Source organism: Mustelus asterias, chromosome 9 (assembly GCF_964213995.1).
Source record: "Mustelus asterias chromosome 9, sMusAst1.hap1.1, whole genome shotgun sequence".
Taxonomy (NCBI): domain Eukaryota; kingdom Metazoa; phylum Chordata; class Chondrichthyes; order Carcharhiniformes; family Triakidae; genus Mustelus; species Mustelus asterias.
This window is the reverse complement of record NC_135809.1, coordinates 108,131,502-108,150,081: the sequence shown is the minus strand read 5'-3', so window position 1 is coordinate 108,150,081 and position 18,580 is coordinate 108,131,502. Positions and strand designations below refer to the sequence as shown.

At 41.4% G+C, this 18,580-nt stretch overlaps 1 protein-coding gene across 2 annotated transcripts in view; it reads left to right on the top strand.

The window, feature by feature from the left end:
* Positions 1-18,580, top strand: part of plekha7b (pleckstrin homology domain containing, family A member 7b) — a 467,762-nt gene that overhangs the window by 386,181 nt on the left and 63,001 nt on the right. For both annotated transcript variants that reach the window (XM_078220764.1, XM_078220762.1), the window contains exons 12-16: positions 507-593; positions 4,298-4,351; positions 14,836-14,901; positions 16,890-16,970; positions 18,229-18,378. In XM_078220764.1, the coding sequence (XP_078076890.1) occupies positions 507-593; positions 4,298-4,351; positions 14,836-14,901; positions 16,890-16,970; positions 18,229-18,378 (438 nt within the window). The remainder of the gene's footprint in view (positions 1-506; positions 594-4,297; positions 4,352-14,835; positions 14,902-16,889; positions 16,971-18,228; positions 18,379-18,580) is intronic.

Below are 18,580 nucleotides of genomic sequence, written 5' to 3'. Positions count from 1 at the left end.
GAGAGAAAGGGACTTCTTTTCCAGCTTGCTTCTAAGACTGCCTCTAACACTGCAGCCAAAACAAAATTGAAAGCTCCTTCCAGCAATGACATTACCCAAGACTATGACCATGATTTTTTTTAAAAGCCTCTTAAAGGTACACTAACATCACAGCCTATATTGTGAGTATTAGCCAGCTATTTTACAAAGGAGTGTCACAATCAAGCTCAAACCTGGTACAGCATAAATATCATTTTGGATGATCCATTGTTTAACCATTTTCTCTCTCAATGTGCAATGAAAAAATATGAGGTGGGTTTTTCCACACCCACTCCCCCCACTCCAATGGCGCGTTTTCCAGCAGCGGAGGCACTCGCTATTGGCCATTGGTGGGATCTTCCGGTCCTTCCGATGTCTTCAGTGTTTTGTGTGACAGCAGGACTGGAAGATCTCACTGGTGGGAAGGGCTGGAAAATCCGTCCCTATGTCAATCAACTTGCTACTCAGTGTTCTGTATTTTCTGGCAGAGTTCGGCACACATTGACAGACGCTCCATGCCTCCCATGGGCTATATGACGCACACAGTCAGTGCCCCCAGCTTACATGGAAAGACAGTAAGTTCCATTCTGAATATATGTCTATTTTCATATTTGTATTGCAAGATTGGGGAGGGAGGGATGAATAAATAACATCTGTACTTCACATCAGCATCATTAGACCTCGTCCTAGAAAGTTGTTATTGATAGAAAGAGTAACACCCAGCAGTATTCAACATGGTCTAATGATGCAAAATTGCAAATTATATCTCCCAATTACAGCTCCCAGTCAAGTACATATGGTTTTGCAGTAATCAACAATAACACTTTAGAAAAAGCACTTGCGTTTTTACTATGCTGCAGAGAATTAGATGTTCACATTCTATACACTTGAGCTAAATAAATTAAGCTGCAGAAGTCTAGATGTCCCTCTAGCTTTTGGAAATGGCCTTATTAAAAACAATATTCCTCACAATGAAAAAAATTCTCATGTTTTGTACTTGGTAACTCCGAATTGAGCAATATTAATCACATTTGATGAGTTCACAATTGCAATAACTCAAACATGCTTTGTGCGGAGGACTTTTGTTCACTCCCGTGTTCTCCACCTAAATCTCATTAACTGACACTCTGTATTCACTTAGACTCTGGAGGGAATTTTCCTGTCCCGCCTGTCATGGGAATTGTAGTGAGCAGGGGCAGATCATGTCAAGGTCTGTTGACCTTGGGTGGGATTTTCCAATTGTGGGACGAGCATGACTGGAAAATCCCACCCTCTGTCCACATGTCGTCCTCACGTATGTTTTTTGAAATAGGCTACTGCTTTTACGGAAACTCAAATCATTCGTTACTGTGCTGTTGAGTTTTTATTTCCTCATTCTAAGACAGTGAGCCAAGCACTAAACTTCCCAAAGGCAAATGTACATTTACTGAACAGGTACAGCAAAACAAATCTATCTTTGTAAATGTTACAAATTCACTCGACCAGTGTATTAGAATAACAGTACTGTATGCATGTGCATTGTAAGTGGGGAGGTGGTGGTGTAGTGGTATTATCACTGGACTAGTAGTCCAGAGACCCAAGCTAATGATCTAGAACCTGGGTTTGAATCCCACCATGGCGGATAGTGGAATTTGAATTCAATGTTTAAAAGAATCTGGAATTAAAAGTTTAATGATGACCATGAAACCACTGTCGATTGTTGTAAAAACCCATCTGGTTCACTAATGTCCTTGAGGGAAGGAAATCTGCTATCCTTACTTGGCCTGGCCTATATGTGACTCCAGAACCATGCAAAGCAGTTGACTCTTAAATGCCACTCAGGAATTAGGAATGGACAAGCAATGCCCACATCCCATGAAATAATTTAAAAGAGCATTCAATTTTCATTTAGCAATCCCTGTTTAATTGCAGTTAACTTGCAATTAGCTGTTCTCTAATTTTGAAACACTTGGCAATTCAAGTTCAGATGAAACTGCTTTTATTTCCCTGGTGCATTGTTCACAAGACACAGGGCGGAATTTTACTGGCACGTCCGCCCGAGGTTTGTACGATCCTGCCCGAGGCTAACGAAGAATGCCGTTCTTCGAGCCTCGCCCGCCCCCGGATTCAGAGTGGGCATGCTGATAAAATTCCAACCATAGTTTGCTGAATTTCAGTCCAGTAAACTCTAAACTGTCTCTGTGGGGTTTAAACCAGTCAATAGCTCAGTTCATGCATCAAATGCCTGATGTATTTTTTAAAATCCTGATTAGAACCTATTTATAGTTCAGCCAAATTCATTTGGAAGCTAAGAATGGGTTTGTAGTCCAAAGTTGTGAAATGTACAATGCCGAGGAGCTGAGGAGATTTGCAATTTATATTAAATTAAATATATAGTCAGGATGTAATATTTCAAGGTAACTTAACAATGCTTAATGTTTCTTAGCCTGTTTCAGCAAACAAAAGGAAGTCATAGACATTCTTTCATTGGCGTGGGGGGGCGTTTCAGCACCATTTTCCAGTGTCTTTTACATGTTTTTTAACCAATCTAATTTCTTGAACATTATTAATTATTTTGGTGCTTTTTGATTGTCATGTGCTCACAGCCAGGTAGAGTGCCTCAGGTTTGGGGTGACATGTTTTAATTGCTAATGCCTCCCTTTATGACCAACTATATTACCTGCAGCCAGAAGAACTAACTTTACTGCTCATCCGATTACGGAGACATCAATCCAAGCTGGCTAATGTTCGAAATCATACACTTACCCAGTTGCAACTAAACAAGCTGAACCAATCCAACCATCAGGTCAGCTTCTGACTGGCTCGCATATGTCACCTGACGTGGCTGTTTGTCCCAGAATGTTTCATGAGGTTACTTGTCGTATGCTTTGTGTGGCTTTACATTAATATTATTTTAAATGTTCACATATACAAGCCATAGCCAGCAAATTCAGCTTTTTAACATTTATGCCCATTGAACATCATGTCCGGTCATTACCCCGATTCCATCAGTAATGAGCTTCCTTGTTTATACATTTTACTCTGTAGTTCCCACAAAATTTCTAACTTCAACACAACTTTTCTAGTGTTGCAACAGAGTATTTGACTGTATATATGACTCCGTTTTGAAATGTGGTTTAAACTCAAATCTAAAATTCCTCTGGCTCAATAAGTATAAACAAGGGAGAGAAATCATTCAAGTTTCTGTCTCGTGATCAGAAGCCAGGGATCACTGCTGCAAGAGAGAGGAAAGGCTCCGTCTCTGCAGCACACACTGTGTAGGTTCACGTAGGAAAACGAGCTATTGGGCCATTGGACAGTCTGTGCTTTATAGCATTATGCCCTACCAGGAATTAGTATCTTTCTCTGGAGAAACAAATGAAGCAGTTGGAGCAGGTGGAATCCAGATATTTGCATTGCTATTTGAGTCTGTTACCTATCATAAAACTCGGATGTTCGAACTTCGACCCAAATTATCCTGAAAGTGGATGGAGATGACTCTCTATACTCTGATAACATTACGTTAAGAGTCAGATGGTTTGCCTGTGGAGTAATCAAATTTACACACATGTGAATTTTTAAAAAATGAATATTGCTGTTCTGTTTTAAATGCATTTTATTCTGCCAGGATGTTGGCCACAGCAATGGATCAAATCTTGATCTCTGATCAAATCTTCTAATTTTTGCAGTCAAGGGTTGTTTGATCATCTAGTAAACCTATTGCAATCAAATATTCTGGGTTTTTTTTCAAGGTGATACTAAACTCCTTTAATAAGTAGAATAATGCAACATGTTTTCAGGATAATGAGTTCCTGCTTGACTGTTCTGCATCTGCCCTATGAATGCTGCTATTTGAACATTTGGATTGTCATTTTTCTTATGGAAGAACAGATTAAAATAGACTTTTCTTTCTAACAAGCCATTGTGTTTATTCTCAAATCTTTGGTACAGAGGCTGTTGAAAGTGTGCATAGCGTTGATGTATTTGTGTACTAGCCTGCTTCTGAGTCGCTGAAATCCAGAACTTTGTACCTTCACCAACTTAAAATTTCCTTCTTTGTAAGGACATTTGGATTAAATTTCACGGTCAAATGTTGTTAAATACAAAACCATTGGCCATGGCTGAGAAAGCTGTACATAAGAAACCATTCTGTTCAAAGTTCTGGAGGTGCTTTGCGCAGTGCGATTTTGTTTTCCTGTTAAAATGGTGCACGTGGAGGGGATCAAATGGCATTTTTATGTGATTTTGATTCAAAATTTTTTTTTTTGCCACTTGTTCATTTTCTCATCTACAACGTCAGGCTGACGACACGTACATGCAACTGAAGAAGAACCTGGAGTACTTAGATCTAAAGGTGGGACTTGGCAATTATTGCCCCTCCTCATTTCTATCTCTGTTTCTCTGCTTCCCTGTGTCCATTCTTAGATCACGTCTGTGGTTCCCTGTATTCCTCTCATCTTATCTCTGTCTACTTTCTTCCAATGGCTGCCATTCTATGAGTGGCTGAAGGCTTTTGTCCAAGAATGTGTCGGTGGTCAGTGTTAGCAGTTTTCCTGTTGTTTAAATAATACCGTACTGGTTTCAGCAATTGGGACTTGTCTGGTTCCCTGAAGTACAATCTTTTCCTGAACATTTAAGTTAATACAGGAATTGTTTTTTTATTTCACAAATATTCTTTATTCGTATATAATCTGAAAAGCGTTATAGAAACATTTCCGATCATTACAACAGTAAAAAGCGATCATGTTTACATTTTCCCTGAGATCAAAATTTACGTTGTGTTCAGTCCAAGAACGTTGCGTATATTTTAATTCAAGTCCCAAGTTCATTATCAAACTACGTACATTGATCAAATTGCACATCGTGGTGCTTTAATAGAGTTGCGCACACAGATTACAGACAGCCCGAGGATTTTTTCCAGTTACTAGCTGTTCGATCTACATTGACTGAAAGGCCTTACACGGTGGCCTTTCCCTGTGGTGCCTTGGCAGCGGTCGCCCGTCCCTCGGTTAATACAGGAATTCAAATAAATCAAAGCTTCTAGTAACTCAGCACATTTGCTAACTGAAAACAGGTTGTTTGCCCACAATTGCCAACTGAATCACAGTTATGTCATAGTTGCTGTCAAGCAAATGATAGCAAGTGACGATTAAATTTGAAGTAAATGTGCGAGAAAATGTTCAGGGAAGTTGGTAATTTAATTGCTCTAACCATGCGTGAGATAATCTTCCGTCTTGTCACAAATTAAATCCTGGCAAGTCATATTTGTTCCCAAGCTAATGAGCTGACTTTTGGACTTAATTGAAAGCTCATTTGTTTGGACTAAAAGTGCGATTTTCAGTTGTCTACTTCTGCAGCAGCCGTTTTGAGAAAGATTATAGGATTACGAAAGACTGCAAATTTCTATCAATTCAGGAAACTGAACGCAATCTGTTAAACTGCTTTACGAAGTACATTATTTTGGGACTGCTTTAGTTCCCACCTTTAAGCCCTGTTTTTCTATTCACCGGAACGGCCAGTTTTATTTGTGAATTGTTCCTGATTGCTGTAAACTTCCAAAGTGCAACTAACCAATCCCAAATTAATGACGCTCGGCTATCGGACTTTTGCAACCTTTGAACACTTCACAGGACAGGAGTGAATTTGGACCGACTATAGCAGGGATTAAATTTCCTCTCTCCTCTGTAACTTTGAACTCATAAAGTTAACTTATCATCCAATAAAAATTTGCTTCCCACTATCAAAGTCTCTTTAAAAATGGGTGTCAGAGGGTTAGGGTTAATGCATCACTGGCTAAAATGTGGATGAATTCCTCATTGATCAGCAAGATGCTGACACTTGTCCCATGAGGTACTGCTGAACAACATGGGTGAGAGCTTCCAACCAATGGATTTGGTGCCCAAGGGGGGATCTCTTGCTGGTCACATGATTTTTTTTCATTAAGTGCCACTTATTCACTAACTTTTAAGATTATTAGGCTAATTTTTTGATTTAATGGTTCAGCTCCTCACCCACTGACAGCACGTATCAGTAACACCTGCTTTGACAGGAAATCATGGGGATGGCACGTCCAGGAGTGTTTGCTAATCGCTCTGTGTGAATGGGGCTGTGCATTCAGAAAATTTTCCTTGTGTTTTTAAACACCATGGTTTGAACACCCTAACGTTTAACCACAAAATGGATATGTATCAGTCAAGGATATCCATGACTGGATTGTTAAAATTGAAATTGCTCCAGTTGACTGGCTATGATAAAACTTCACAAATGATTCAAAGGTTGCAATTTCCCATCACATTTCTTTAGCTCCTCCTTATTTACCTATTTGTTATTTGTGACAACACTGCTGCTGTGAGTGCTGTTGTTGGTAAACGAGCATTGTCATGACAATAATGTATTCACAGACTTTTTGCATGGAGTCCACAGGACAGAAACAGGCCATTCAGCCCAGCTCGTCTATCCCAGTGTTTATGCTTCATGCAAAACTCCTCTCGTCCCTCTTCATCCAACCTTAGCACTGAAAGAGTTTGTGTTACTGGAACCTATTAGAGATCTGCTGGCACTTGCCTAGAAAATGACTTATTCCAGGCCATACCAGCCAATCTCAACAAATGCATCTGGAGGTGCTGCAGTGCCTTTAGTTATCATAGAACCTATAATGCAGAAGGAGGCCATTTGGCCCATCGAGCCTGCACCAACAACGATATCACCCAGGTCCTATCCCCGTAACCCCATATATTTACCCTCCTAATCCCCCTGACACTAAGGGGCAATTTAGCATGGCCAATCAACCTAACCCGCACATCTTTGGACTGTGGGAGGAAACTGGAGCACCCAGAGGAAAACCACCCAGACACAGGTGAAGGATGCCCTCTGGTGGCACAAGTTATTGAAGGGAAAACAGCCATGGGAACTGCTGCTTGCTCTACAGTGACTATTGCTGGAAGCTTATGTCTGCGTGTGCTGGAAAGAACTGGGCTTGACTAATCTATTCAGATTAAATAGTCATTTATGATTCTATGACTGATCTCACTTGAAGCTCTTAGCCATTTGATAAGGGAGACCATTACATGTGAAACATCACCTGGTCTGGGAATCGATGTCTCAGGATTAAAACAGAGAGGCAAAAATTGGAGATTTTCTTTCAAAAACAGGACTTGTGGAGAAAGTTGCTTACCCATCTAATTGAAACCAGGAAGTGAATGAGTAAGGTGACCTCCCACATGGTTCCAGCTGAAATGTGCTTGCTTGTGCTGTTTTCTCTACTTGTATGATGGCTCAAGTCAGATTGCTCTCCAGATGTGTTGGTGCTTGTTGTCTGCGCTTTTTGATAACTCGTTCATGAATTGTGATTTTTGGCGTCTCTTGTTTTTGTTTTTTGCTGCCATTTTTGTCTTGTGCATCCCCCGGTTGTTGTGCTGTGTGGGCACCATCTTGCTGATTCTTCCGGTTAATGCTTAGAAAGAAAATGTGCGCTTCTTTCAGGTGGAGCGTGTGAACGGCCAACAATTTTGATTAGCCAACTGTCAGTGAGACGTTTCTGTTTATTTGTTATTTATTTGAGGGGGGGAAATAAAATGCATCAATGAAAATGGGATTACCTGGAACATAGGAAGATGTGAGAGGGCCACTAAAATCACATTAAGACTCATAAGACATAGGAGCAGAATTAGGCCATTGGGCCATCGAGTCTGCTCCGCCATTCAATCGTTGCTGATATTTTTCTCATCCCCATTCTCCTGCCTTTTCCTCATAACCCCTGATTCTCTTATTAATCAAGAACCTATCTGTCTCTGTCTTAAAGACACTCAATGACCTGGCCTCCACAGTCTTCTGCGGCAAAGAGTTCCACAGATTCACCACTCTCTGGCCGATGAAATTCCTCCTCATCTCTGTTTTAAAGGATCGTCCCTTCAGCCTGAGGTTGTGCCCTCTGGTTCTAGTTTTTCCTACTAGTGGAAACATCCTCTCCACGTCCACTGTATCCAGGCCTCGCAGTATCCTGTAAGCTTCAATAAGGTCCCCCACCTCATTCTTCTAAACTCCAACGAGTAGAGATCCTAAATCCTCAACTGTTCCTCATACGACAAGCTCTTCATTCCAGGGATCATTCTTGTGACCTGGAATTCCTTTCTCTGCCAATTTGATGTTTTAATCTAAGTAAAGTAAATAATTTACCATTTTTGTCAAATTAATAGACCCATAGCATTTCATACAAATTAATCACATTTTGATCCAGAGCAAAAAGAGGCCATTTGGCCCATTGTGCCTGTTGTAGCTTTTTATAAGCCAACCAGTTATTTCCATTTCCCTGCTCATTCCCCAAAGCCTAGTGTTTATTTCTTATCAATTGTTTATCCAATTTCCTGTTGAAAAGTATTGTTGAATCTGCTTCCGTCAGGCAATGTGCTACACAACATGACGACTCGCTGCAGGAACAGAAAACGCTGCCTCGTGGCCCATTTGGTTCTTGTGCCAAATACCTTACATCTGCGTCCTCTTGGTTATAGACCCTTCTGTTACTGGGACTGGGGCGTTAACGTTGTTTAGGCTAGCGCGTGATATGATCACATGACTATCAGCGATACAATAGACGATCCTTCAGGAAGCGAGATGATTTTCTAAGCCTAGAATCATAGAATTCTACAGTGCAGAAGGAGGCCATTTGGCCCATCGAGTCTGCACCGACCACAATCCCACCCAGGCCCTATCCCCATAACCCTATGCATTTACCCTGGCGCGTTCCCCTGACGCTAAGGGTCAATTTAGTATGGCCAATCCACCTAACCCACACATCTTTGGACTGTGGGAGGAAATCGGTGCACCTGGAGGAAACCCACGCATATATGGGGAGAATGTGCAAACTCCACACAGTGACCCAAGCCGGGAATCGAACCCAGGTCCTGACACTGTGAGGCAGCAGTAGTGCTAACCACTGTGCCACCGTACCGCTTTCCTATTCCGACTAAGAATGGGTGCCGCAGTGAAAGGGTGTCTAAGGAAGCATTCTCTCAATTTCACGCCTTTTCATGGTAATGTGCCATGGACTAGAGATGCCCCCTGGTGGCAGATTCTGTTATAGTACTGCAACAGCTTTGCACAAGTTTGATGAGAATCCAGAGGATAAGACTTGGAATAAATAATGTATTCAGCATTTTGCTATCAGAACCTATTAACACCTCTATCAAACCTTTGCCTCAAGTAGAGCGACCTCAGTTTCTTTAGTTTCTTCACTTAACTGAAGTTTTTCCATTCTTGATACCACCACCTTAAAGACCCCAACATCTTTCTTACAGTGTGGTGTAAATTGCCACATATCACAGCTGAAACACGATCGGTGCATGATGAAGGTTTAGCACAACTGTGTACTCTGTTCCGCTATTTATAAACCTCAGCAGCTTACACGCCTCTAACAACGTTTAACATTTTTTCCTGCTACCTGCACGTACGCACCATGTCTCCCTGTCTGTGTGCAACCTGTTTAAAATTGTGCCCTTTTAATTGATGTTGTTTTTCCTCATGCCTCCTGCCAAAGAGAATCACTTCACACTTTTGAAGCCCAAAATACTCCAAAATAAATCATTTTTCACATCCAGGTCCATAACTGATCATTTTGTCAAATTATAACGGTGGAAAGTTTAAAATGCCAAACAGATACCTTACTTTTTATTACCAGATATAGGAGATGTATTGCTGTCCTTGATAGTTCTATACTCTTGCTTCAAGCATTTAATCTGAGCTCAAAAACAGAAAAATGCTGGAAAATCTCAGCAGGTCGGACAGCATTATGGAGAGAGAGTAGAGCCAACGTTTCGAGTCTGGATGATCCTTCTTCAGAGCTTTGGGGGGGGGGGGGGGTCATCTAGACTTGAAACATTCTCTATTCTCTCTCCACAGATGCTGTCAGACCTGATGAGATTTTCCAGCATTTTTCTGTTTTTGTTTCAGATTCCAGCATCCACAGTACTTTGCTTTCATTTAATCTGAGCTCTTCTGCATTTCCCAGCCACACATTTGTCCAGAGAGAGGACTTATTGAACGAAGGACTGAGTTCAATAACTTCAGCCAAGCAGTGTAAGAAAAAGTTGCTTCATTTTCAACCTTGGTGCATTCAATTTGCATCCAAAAACTTCTCTCTAGTCAGCAGAGAAGTTCACTGCACCTTTAATTTTTAAATTGTCATAATTTCTTCTATATTTTGTGCTCACTGAGCAAAATAGTGATTTTTCCAGTAACTTTGAAATTAATGCGTGCCCCAGCATAAGATTTGGTTAAAGAGTTTAAACCTGAACACGGCTCACATGCGATAGGAATGCTTAACTATCCGTGATTCTGTAGAAAACCCTACAGGGTATGAGGTACTGTTTTTGAGCTTCGCTTCAGACACGGAATGGGTGTCCCCCAAATCAACGGTATCCGATGAGGAATGTGTACAACTTCACCCTTCTCGTGGGCTAGAGATACCCCCTGGTGGTAGTTTCTGTTACATCACGGCAGCAGTTCTGCACAGGCCTGGCGAGGATCCAAGTAGAAGTAATCGGACTTGCCGTTATAGAATATCTTATGTTAAAATGCCTCAAAGTGCTTAGCACAAACATTCGCTTGGAAATGCATTGACTGCCGTTAATTAAGCAAATGAAACAGCCGTTCTGCACTAGTAATTAGATGAATGACCAGTTTTATTGATACATTTGGTTGAGGGAAGCTAAAGTAGATGGAAGCTTTCAGAACTTTGAAGGAGAATTTAAAAGTATGACAAATATTAGCAGGATGTTGATGGTACTAATTAGCATATGTTTAGCTAGAGGGGCTGTTGATGAATCTTATGAGGACTATTTAGGGCATGGTGTGGTGCATTCATCGTGCATACTTTGAAGCATTGTTTGGGGTGGCAACGTGACTCTTGGTGACATTATATGGTGATAAGGAAGAAGCCCCCATTATTGTAATGAAATATATTCCTCTTCTGTTTGGAACAGATGAAATCTAATGTACCTTTGATCAACACGGTTCACAGAATGGTAATGAAAGTCACACCAAGGTTCCGACCCAGTCTCCAAGTAAGGCTGCTTATTCCAGCTGAAATTTAGAACAAAATTTCATGTGGCTATTCCATCAGCAGCTTGCTTTCCACCATGGTTATATATTCCATGTTTAGAAATCAGCGCCTTCCCGTTCTCGCTGATTTGGTCCGTCCTGTCATTTCTGTGAAGTTACAAATGTTGATTTCAAAGCTCAATCCATTGCAGGCTGCAAGGCTGGGTTTATTTTGTAATGCTCAAGATTTTGTTCAACTACTTGTTTTCATACGTACCTTGTGTGAGTGTGTGTGGTGTGTGTTGATTTCCTTAAAGGGCACCATTTATTGTCAAATAATTTGGAATCAATATCTTTTTTAAAATTAAAATTGCATTGAAATGCTACCTATCCTGAAAGTAATGTTCAGTTTATTTGCATGCACATATATATGTCCTAGGCCCAACCATCTTCAGCTGCTTCGTCAATGACCTCCCCAGGTTCCTCAGGGACCCAGGTTCAATTCCGGCCTCGGGTGACTGTGTGAAGTTTGCATGTTCTCCCTGTGTCTGCATGGGTTTCCTCCAGGTGCTCCGGTTTCCTCCCACAGTCCAAAGATGTATAGATTAGGTGGATTGACCATGGTAAACTGCCCCTTAGTGTCAGAGGGATTAGCAGAGTAAATATGTGGGGTTACTAGGATATGGCCTGGGTGGGTTTGTTGTCGGTGCAGGCTCAATTGGCCAAATGACTGCATTCTGCACTGTAGTGATGCTATGATTGTGCAATGTTCAGCACTATACTGAAGCAATCCATTTTCAAGTGCAACAAGATCAGGACAATATCCAGGTTTGGGCTGCAAATGGCAAGTAACATTCATGCCATATAAATGCCAGGCAATGACCATCACCAATAAGAGACAATCTAACCACTGCCCCTTGACATTCAATGGTGTAACCATCACCAAATCCCCCACTGTCAACAACCTTGGGGTTACCATTGACCAGAAACTCAACTGGACTCACCACATAAACACACTGGCTACATGAGCAAATCAGAGGCTAGGAATGCTGTGGTGAGTAACTCACCTCCTGAGTCCCCCAAAGTCAGTCCACCATCTGCAAGGCACAAGTCAGGAGTGTGATAGAATACTCCCCACTTGTCTGGATGGGTGCACTCCAACAACACTCAAGAAGCTTGACACCATCCAGGACAAAGCAGCCTGCTTGATTGGCACCACATTTACAAACATTCACTCCCTCCATCACTGATGCTCAGTAGCAGCAGTGTGTACTATCTATAAGATACACTGCAGCAATTCACCAGAGATCCTTAGACAGCACCTTCCAAACTCACAATCATTTCCATCTAGAAGGACAAGGGCAGCAGATACATGGGAACACCATCACCTGTAAGTTCCTCTCCAAGCCACTCACCATCCTGACTTGGAAATATATCGCCGTTTCTTCACAGTCGCTGGGTCAAAATCCTCGAATTCCCTCCCAAACGGCATTGTGGGTCAACCCACAGAATGTGGATTGCAACGATTCAAGAGGGCAGCTCACCACCACCTTCTCAAGGGCAACTAGAGATGGCAATAAATGCTGGTCAGCCAACGATGCCCATGTCACACAATCGAATATTTAAAACGAAAACATGTACATGCTCGCACACATGTGCATGTACACCCATAAGGATATTGACCCTTTAAGGAAGTCAACTTAAGCAACATAACGCATGTTTGTGGTGGCAAACTTCAGCATTTTACTGTGTGCAATAACAATTTTTTGTGTTTCTGTGATCAAAATTACTTGTGATAGTTTAGCACAAAGGTGCAGTCGCTAATAAAAAAAAATTAGGAAAAATACCCAAAGGCATTATTCCTTATTTGTCAAAATCTGTTTATGTTAATCAGGATGCTTTGGAAAGATGTTACTCCAGATGAGTTGAACCAAGGTTGATGATGGTGGATTGTTGAAATAATTTGACGTGGTTCAACATGTTTCTTGTCCAAACTTCATAAATGCTATTTGAGGAAGAATATTATAGACTAATTGTAGCACAATTTTAGGTTTGAAGCATGTATAGTGCCATATGCAATTGCTTCACTCTGCAAATGCCACTTAAAATATGCATGCTTCACCAGACTAATTACTTTGCTGTTTCCAATTTGGAGAATGAGTAATGATAATAGTTCAGAACTTGAGGTACTTGGCGTGAAGGAAATATTATGGTTTCATGCTTGCCATCAACGTCCTGGGGGTTAACATTGACCACAAACTGAACCGAACCAGCCATATAAATACTGCGGCTAGTGGAGACTGATTTCCCAAAGCCTGTCCATCATCTACAAGGCACAAATCAGCCCCATATGATGAAATACTCTCGACTTGCCTGGATGAGTGCAGTTTCAACAACACTGAAGAAGCCCAACACCATCCAGGGCAAAGCAGCCAGCTTGGCTGCTCACCCATCCACCACCTTTAACATTCACTGCATCCATCACCAAAACACAGTAACAGCAGTGTGAACCATCCACAAGATGCACTGCAGCAACTCACCAAAGCTCCTTCGACAGCACCTCCCAAACCCACGACTACTACCACCTTGAAGGACAAAGGCAGCAGTTCCATGGGAAAAGTTCCCCTCCAAGCTACACACTGTCCTGACTTTGAACTATGTCACAGTTCCTTCACTTTCATTGAGTAATAATCCTGGAACACCCTCACTAATATCACTGTGGGTGTACCTACATCACATGGTCCGCAGCAGTTAAAGAAGGTGGCTCATCACCACCTTCTTGGGGGCAATTAGGGATGGAAATTAAATTCTGGCTTCACCAGCAGTGTCCATATCCCATGAAAAATGTATTGATCACTGATATTTTATAATTATCAACATAAAATTGTATAAATCTTCATCATTAAATGTTTATATTAGAGTGGCTAGTTTGAGAAATGCAATTGATTGCAAAACCTATTGATTTTTTTTTTCATCACCCTCCCAATTCTTTCCCCTCCTGAAGATACTGAGTCAATTTGGGTGACAATTTAACTGAAATTAGCAGACTGCTGTGACCTAACTGATCGTTCTTCATGTGATCCACCTAAGCAGTGAACTAGAAATTGGCAATAATGGTGGGACTTGTACATGGTTCTTGTATACACCATCTTAACAATGGTGTTCACGTGCCTAGATCACCAACAGGCATTTCTTTGTGAGTGATGTTGATGTGGGCTGGGGCATCCTTCGGGGCCATATCCAATCCTTACCAGGTGGTCTCCGGCCTGCTTCTTCCAACAGGGACCATTGGAAAATAACCAGACCTGGGAGTCTTGCTTGATTCCCCATAACCCCATATCGCATCTCCACCTCCAACCCAGGGAACAATTATAGCACTAATACCTCAGCTAACCACTTCAGTCTTAATCACAAAATTAGTGGCCAGCATGGAAAGGTTAAGAGAATTGTTTTGGAAGTACTTATTTACATCTTAGTTACTTTGTGAATACTAGCTTAAAACTTTGTGCCATTTATTTGATCATGAGGTTGTGCTGGCAACACCATTGGTCCTCTATTTTCCCTTTTATAATTCCTCACTTGGTCTGTACTTCTGTTCTTACGAGATCTGCTGAACGAACAAACTTGAATATTCAATTATAATTTTACTAATGTAGTACAAAATGACATTGTATTTTAATACTTGTGTAAAATGTCTTTTTACTTGAGTAGAGGGGGAGGGTTATCCCTAAAGCTAATTGGCTAACATTGTTGTTGCTTTTTACTACCTGTTTTCACCCTATCTTTTATATTTTTTTGCACTAGGTGACGGGACAAGAACCAATCAGGCGCATTGTACAACCAGTTAAAATTGCAGAAAGCAATGCTGATGTAAGTCTACTTTTCCTCCAATTTTCTTCTGCTGGCACCAATAGTGGCACAGTGGTTAGCATTGTTGCCTCACAGCGCCAGAGATCCAAGTTCAAATGCAGCCTGGGGTGACTGTGTGGAGTTTGCACATTCTCCCCATGTCTGCGTGGGTTTCCTCCGGGTGCTCCGGCTTCCTCCCACAGTCCAAAGATGTGCAGGTTAGGTGGATTGGCCATGCTAAATTAGTGTTGGGGGACTAGCAGGGTAAATATGTGGGGTTACGGGGATAGGGCCTGGGTGGGATTGTTGTCGGTGCAGGCTCAATGGGCCGATTGACGACCTCCTGCACTGTAGGGGGTTCTGTGATTCTACGTGATTCCGTAGAGCTGGAGCTGTCTAGCACTTTTTCCTGCTTGATTCTAGACGAAGAGTGCTGGCAAACGATTTGACTGAGAGGAGTTTACAGTCTGATTCCATCTTCGCCAGTCATGAACTGTGGCAGGAATGCTGATGGATGAACTTTTTGCCTCTCTCTTAACCAGGATTAAGGACTGAGATTGCTGCAACTACAGCTGAGATCAGTAAAGATGCAGAGATTATACCTGAAACATCCATCATTTATATGTCTTGAGATATCTATAAACTGGTGCATCAAGGAACTTGAATCAAATGCAACTGCAGTTAAACATTCCTTGTTCCTTTCCACTATACAGGCTAGGTTTAAGCAGATTGAGCCAAGACTCTGAACATGTAGCGAGAATATTAAAATTGAAATGATAAATCTTTGCTAAAACAAAACTAATAAAATGTAGGTACCACGGAGAACAACACAATTGGGATTTTCAAAAGGTTATTAATTACTAATTATTTTGCACTTGTAACATTCTCTGTGCAATGCAATGTAGCAACTATTGACTTCCCATCTATGATTCCTCCATTTGCTGCACACCCAGTCCCAACTGAGTTATCCTTGAGAGACAGAAAACATGGATTATATGTTATCAGACCATATATTCAGAAAATTGTCATGCAGATATGAACTACAAAATGTTGGTGCTGCTCTAATATCATGAGCAGTTTTTTGGTAATATTAATCAGTGCACCAAAAAAATCAATTTTAGTTGGAACATTTTAAATGCCCTAATCCAACTTGCGTCATCAGTATTTTTTTCTACATCTGTCTATTCTCCATTCTTTCTCAATCGCATTTCCATTTTCCCATCAGTCGAATTATTTTCTTTCTAACAAATTAAATTATACCCATTTATTCTCCCCACTTCTTATTCCCTTTCTCCCTCTTGGTTTTTGGTAACTTTTAAAATAAGAGTTTATGAAAGGAAGAAACTGGGGATGAACAGACGGAAGATAAATTATTTTAAAAATTGCATTTATACAGCCTGTGAAGGTATTTTTTTAAATAGGCTGTGGTTTTAATCAATCAAAAAGCCCACATATTGAAGGTGGTTGTGTTAATACATGTGTCAATCTTTGCCATATTTCATATGCATCATAATACAGAGAGGGTATTAAATAAATGTGCTCAGTCTCTGGAGCTTTGCAATAAATACGTGGACAATTCATAGACTAGTCACCTCATTTGTAGTGCTGGATTTGGTGAGAATTTAGAGACGTTTATTCCTCACGCGGTTACTGATTTTACTGAAATAGGCTTTACTTGATCAGTTAGAGGAAAGTGTCCCTGCCTGTCAGCTTCAGAAATCCATGATGATGGTGACTCCATTGCATCTCTTACAGTATATGATGACTGGGAAGCTGGTACAGGCTTGTGGAAGCCGGGAATTCACTGTTAAAGTGAGCCCAGCCCAGCTTTTGTGTGAAAAGTGTTTTCTGTCAGATAGCTTTGGTAATTCATTTTAAATGAAGTTATATTTTTTTTTCAGATTAGCAGTGATGTAATCATATTGTTCGCAGTCCTCTCACCAATAATGCCAAATAGTTGTGTACAATTTCATTACTGTTTAATAAATATCCATTCTTTCTGCCTTTAGGCTAAACTGAGCAGGCTTTGTGAACGGGACAAAAGTCTCCAAGATCTGGAAGCCAAAGTTCGGCAACTGAAAGCTGATAAGGTATGCTGCAAGGAGAGGCAGAAAGGACAGCGCAAATGTGAAATGATAGGAGTCAGAGCAGACCGTACGTTGCTGAAGACTGCTCCAGCTTTCAATAAGCTCATAGTTGAACTTCGCCATGAACTCTTCTTTCGTGCCCTGGTCCCATGTCCCTTGATTCCCTCAATTCCCAATCCATTGGTCTTAGTTTTGAATATACTCATCGACTGAGTATTTTCTCAACCCTCTGAGTCAGGGAATTCCAAAGCTTCACAACCCTCTAATTTCACCAGCCCCCTTACCCAGAGACTATGCCTGGAATTTTACCGCCTCCGTCCGCCCGAGGCTTGTAAGATCCCGCCCGAGGCCAACGGAGAATGCCGTTCTGCGAGCCTCGCCGATTCTGGGGCAGGCGGGGCAGTAAAATTCCAGCCTATGATCTTGTTCTGGATTTTTCATCTGGAGAACAGCCAATCAGTGTTGGCCTAATCAAACATTCTCCAAAACTATAATGTTCCAATGTGATTATTTCTCATTCTTCTCAACTCCCAAAAGATTTCGATCCCAATTCTGCTCAATCACTCCCCCAAAGATAACCCTCCCGTCCCAGGAGTCTAATTACTAATAAAATACCTAAAGCCGAAAAAGCAGGGTGATCAAAAATAGGTTAATGTTCTGTTTATTACTCTTCAGTTGAATTAATCAGCCAATAGCAATTTATCAGGTAATCTATGGACTCTCTTCAGGAAACACTCACTTCAGACAAATGAAGTTCCATTGTTGCAGTGTTAGGTTCTGTGGAGCTATTTTGAAAAAGGAAGCTGTGCAGTAATTTTATTTGGCACTCTGATATCTCGCTCCTTTTCTCACTCAGTCGTGCAATCTTTCATTTCTCCGGTACTTTATTCTCTCCACAGCCCTTTGTCTTCCTACTCCCATACCACCATTCCAGGCTTGAGCCTCATTTGATCGAGTCCACAGCTATCCTATATGTCACTCTGCATTCTCTAAAGGCCTGTCGTAGCTCCTGTCACTGCATCTTTATGAGCAGCAACTCCACCTCTTGTCTTGCCGACACTTCCATCTCCTGAGTGCCAGCGTCCTTCCCTTTGGGCTCCATCAGTGGATCAATAGTTGCACCTCTCCACATTTCCCTCTAAAATGTCCATTCACTGATGTAGCTTAAAGGGAAACCTTGTACACAGGGGTGTTAGTGATATCTGCAAACTTCATTTCATTTGAGTTTGGCGACGAGTTCTAATTTATCATGTCGCTTCAGGACAAGCTTGAATCTGTATTGGACGTAACGCACAGGCAACTAGATCAATACAGAGGACAGCCAACCCATACTGAGAAGATAGCCTATCAACAGCGACTTCTACAAGAGGACCTTGTTCAAATCAGAGCTGAGATTTCAAAAGTCTGCACAGTAAGTGCTTCCTGCATACTTCACATCAAGCCATTTAACCAGTTATTATAGCTTGTATCGTCTGTGAAAAAGACTATTCACAAAATATCAGTTATTCTCAATAATCAGTTGATTGAAAGGTGGCACAGTGGTTAGCATTGCTGCCTCACAGTGCCAGGTTCCCATGTTCAATTCCGGCCTCGGGTCACCGTCTGTGCGGAGT